Genomic DNA, 3,664 nt, shown 5'->3' with positions numbered 1-3,664 from the left:
CTGCCCTGCATGCATTATTGGCAGTGTGTCTGTGAACTCTAAGTAGGTCATTGCACAATTCCTGCAGTACTTCTAATGGATGTTTTTCCCATTTTCGGGAAGTCTTGGTTAGTTAAGGATCTCTCTCTCTCTCTCTCTCTCTCTCTCTCTCTCTCTCTCTCTCTCTCTCTCTCTCTCTCTCTCAGTTCACATACAAAGCTGTTCTCATGCCGTCCCTGCGTCTCGTCTTCCTGTTGACCACTCTCCTAGTGGTCCTGATGACCACCCTGACCTCTGCCGCCAGAAGCACCCGCTGGCCCAAACCTCAGAACACCAAAAAGCCCCCTCGTGCAGGGGTCAGCGGTGGTGGTGGTGGTGGTAGTGGTAGTAGTGGTGGTGGTGGTGGTGGAGGTGGAGGAGGGGGCAGATTCAGGCGTACCACCACCACCTCAGCTCCTGCCAGCAGCACCTCTACAGAGGAGACCACTGAGTCCATGGCAGACTACTCTCTGTCCCCAACAGACAGCACCACCTACTCCAGCGATGCCTACCCTACTGAGTTTCACACCGATGCCATGGCACCACCTGGGGCTGGCCTTGGGAACTATACCCTGGACTATAGCGAATGCTTCTTCAACTTCTGCGAGTGTTGTCCGCCAGAGAAAGGCCTCGTAGGGCCCCCAGGGGAGGGAGGCCTGCCTGGGCCTCCGGGAGAGAAGGGCCCCGCAGGTACAGACTGTGGTTATTCAAGAGTAAAGGCTTCAGTTCAGAGACCACCAAAAACATGCTGAAAGATACATTTCTTAAATATAATGTATGAATTGAATCACTATTTGTATGACATGAATCACACAGAGTCTGAAATTAATAATCATATGGACCTCATATGCTGTCCTTTTGTTTAAACATAATGTGTGTATGATTCATAAATTGATCCTCTCTCTTATATCATGTTCTGCACACTTGCTCCTCCCTCCTCCTCCTTCTGTGTTCCAGGGACACCAGGGCAGAAGGGTGAGGCTGGAATCAGGGGACCTGCAGGCCTGGAAGGGCCCCCTGGAGCCAATGGACTCAATGGGGACAGTGGTAGCTCACATTACATTTACATTGACTGTTGTACTGTGTGTCAGTGTTCAAAACTTCAACAACAAAAAATACAAATAAATCTATCAAATCAGATAATGATTTATCAAGAGTAGGGATGTTCGATATTGGCTTTTTTTACCGATATACCGATATTGTCCAACTCTTAATTTCTGATACCGATATCAACCGATACCCCCCCCCCCCCCCCCCCCAAAACTGAATCATTTCAGGTAATTAACATTACACATCTCTTGTTGTGGAATTAACACAACATTATGCATACTCTTGACAATAAATAAAATAAAAATGCCTTCTTACTTGCTTGCCTGGGTAAATAAAGGTTAAATAAATGTAAAAAAAAAAGAAAAAAATTATTATAATAATTTTTTTTTACCAATACCGATCATTTTCGATATTACATTTTAATGCCAATATCGGCCGATAATATCAGTAGGCCGATAATATCATAATATATTCTTTTATCTTGCATGCCTCCATGGTGTACAGATAAAAAACAAACAGAAGCCCTACTTGATGAATTGAAGTCAATGGGGTTGAACAGCAAAACTATATCAAAACATCCGTTTACAAACTCTTAGTCTCATTTATCCAGTCGTATGCTCAGTACTTCCCAACCACGTGCATCTTCGCTACAACTTTGGTAACGAAAACATTTCCTGATAAATGCTGCCTTCAAATGGGGTCGTGTTTGCAGTGTTTGATTTCTGTCCGTGGCCCACTTGCCTAGTAGCAACGGTGTTCTCACAACTTCGACCACTTGATCACCAAGCGTAACGTGTAGACGAGAGATCACAAACTCATTTGAAGGCAGCATTTATCCGGAAATGTTTTTGTTAGCAAAGTTTTCGCGAAAATGCATCTGTTTGGGGATGCGCTATGTAGCATACAACTAGATAAATTAGTCTTATACTACACAAGTTTAGTGAGAGTTTCTTCAGGAATTCAAGGCAACACGGGGTGTGTAATTGATATACAAATAATCTTTTGGGGTGAAATGCTCCTTTAATGTAATATTTTATTGATATACAGTAATTCCTTTTTTCCTGTTGCACAGGTGAAAAAGGTGAACAAGGAGCTGTTGGTATCTCTGGTGTGCCTGGACTGGCAGGAAGACCAGGAGAGACAGGTATGCAGTGTTCCAGAACTACACGTTATGTGGTCTCGCACTGCCTGCAGCCTTACGTCACATTACATTTAGCACTGACTAGTGTAAAAGACTGGTCTGGTAGAATAGGGATGTACCGAACTGAAGTTGGCAAAGTTGGCCAATGGGAGAGTTATACTCACTTGCAACATCCTTCAGGTCAGACTACATGTTAACATGTTATGAGCACCGCAGGCATCAAAGGATCGGTATATATTGTGTTTACTTTCAGTAGATAGAAAGTCATTGTAGTTAGTGGAGATGGACAAACAAAAATTCAGTAACATTTTGTTGACCAAATATTTGCATTAAAGGACTTCTTGCTAAGTGAATAAAAACCCTTCCACACAGGTGAACCAGGCCCCAGAGGGGAGGAAGGTAACCCTGGTCTCCCTGGTCTCACAGGGGAACCAGGAGAAAGTGGAGAGCCTGGACAGAATGGAACGAAGGGCAGCCCAGGGATAGAGGGGTCTATAGGCCCCCCTGGGCTGGCTGGGACAAACGGTCTGAAGGGAGAGATGGGGGAGTGTTCACCGGGTGACAGAGGAGAGAAAGGGGAAGGGGGTGTGCCTGGGCCCTTTGGGGAGAGAGGTGATACAGGCCCCCCCGGAGTGAACGGAACTGACGGTTCACAGGGGGGCCCGGGTCAGAAAGGGGAGCGAGGGCATCCAGGAGGGAAGGGAGAGAATGGGGCGAGGGGCCCCCAAGGTCCTCCAGGAGGGAGAGGCATGCCAGGGATGAAGGGGGAGAAAGGCCCCAAAGGTGTACGTGGGGCCCGAGGACCAAAAGGCCCCCCTGGTGAGAGCGTGGAGCAGGTCCACTGTGCTTTCAGCGTGGGCCTGTTCCCAAGCAAGTCCTTTCCTCCTCCCGGCCTGCCGGTGAAGTTCGACAAGGTCTTTTATAACGGGGAGGACCACTGGGACCCGGTGCTCAGCAAGTTCAACGTCACCCACTCAGGCGTCTACGTGTTCACGTACCACATCACGGTGCGCAGCCGACCGCTTCGCGCTGCCCTTGTGGTGAACGGGGTACGAAGGTTGCGGACGCGCGACTCACTGTACGGCCAGGACATCGACCAGGCGTCCAACCTGGTTGTGCTGCAGCTGAATTCAGGTGACCAGGTGTGGCTGGAGACTCTGAGGGACTGGAACGGAGTCTACTCCAGCAGTGAGGATGACAGCACCTTCTCTGGTTTCTTGCTATATGCCTCTGACTCTAAGAGTTGAAGTACATGATCTGTGACCACTGACCTCTGACCTTGGAATGACCTCTGCCTCTTGACCTCCCAATACATAGACTATGCACAGCCTTCAGCCTTTTTGCACTACTATCAAATTAATGCTACTGAATTAAATGTCACTGCTGCATACGTTCCTTCTCGCTTGGTGCTCTCATGATGATTAAACCACATGCTTTGCTTGCTTTGCTGTATTT

The 3,664-nt window shown here is 47.7% G+C and overlaps 1 protein-coding gene across 1 annotated transcript; it reads left to right on the top strand.

Annotated features, from left to right (window-relative positions):
* Positions 1–206: 206 nt before the first annotated feature.
* Positions 207–3,456, top strand: otol1a (otolin 1a; the record flags this gene model as incomplete). Its single annotated transcript, XM_084327656.1, has 4 exons — positions 207–708; positions 976–1,065; positions 2,141–2,212; positions 2,582–3,456. 4 exons carry the CDS (start codon positions 207–209, stop codon positions 3,454–3,456), a joined length of 1,539 nt encoding a protein of 512 aa, XP_084183782.1.
* Positions 3,457–3,664: the final 208 nt, after the last annotated feature.

The sequence above is a fragment of the Notolepis coatsorum genome, assembly GCF_963971535.1.
Source record: "Notolepis coatsorum genome assembly, chromosome: 13".
In the NCBI taxonomy this organism is placed as follows: Eukaryota; Metazoa; Chordata; class Actinopteri; order Aulopiformes; family Paralepididae; genus Notolepis; species Notolepis coatsorum.
The sequence above is the reverse complement of the archived record's forward strand: the minus strand, read 5'-3'. Positions and strand labels throughout refer to the sequence as shown.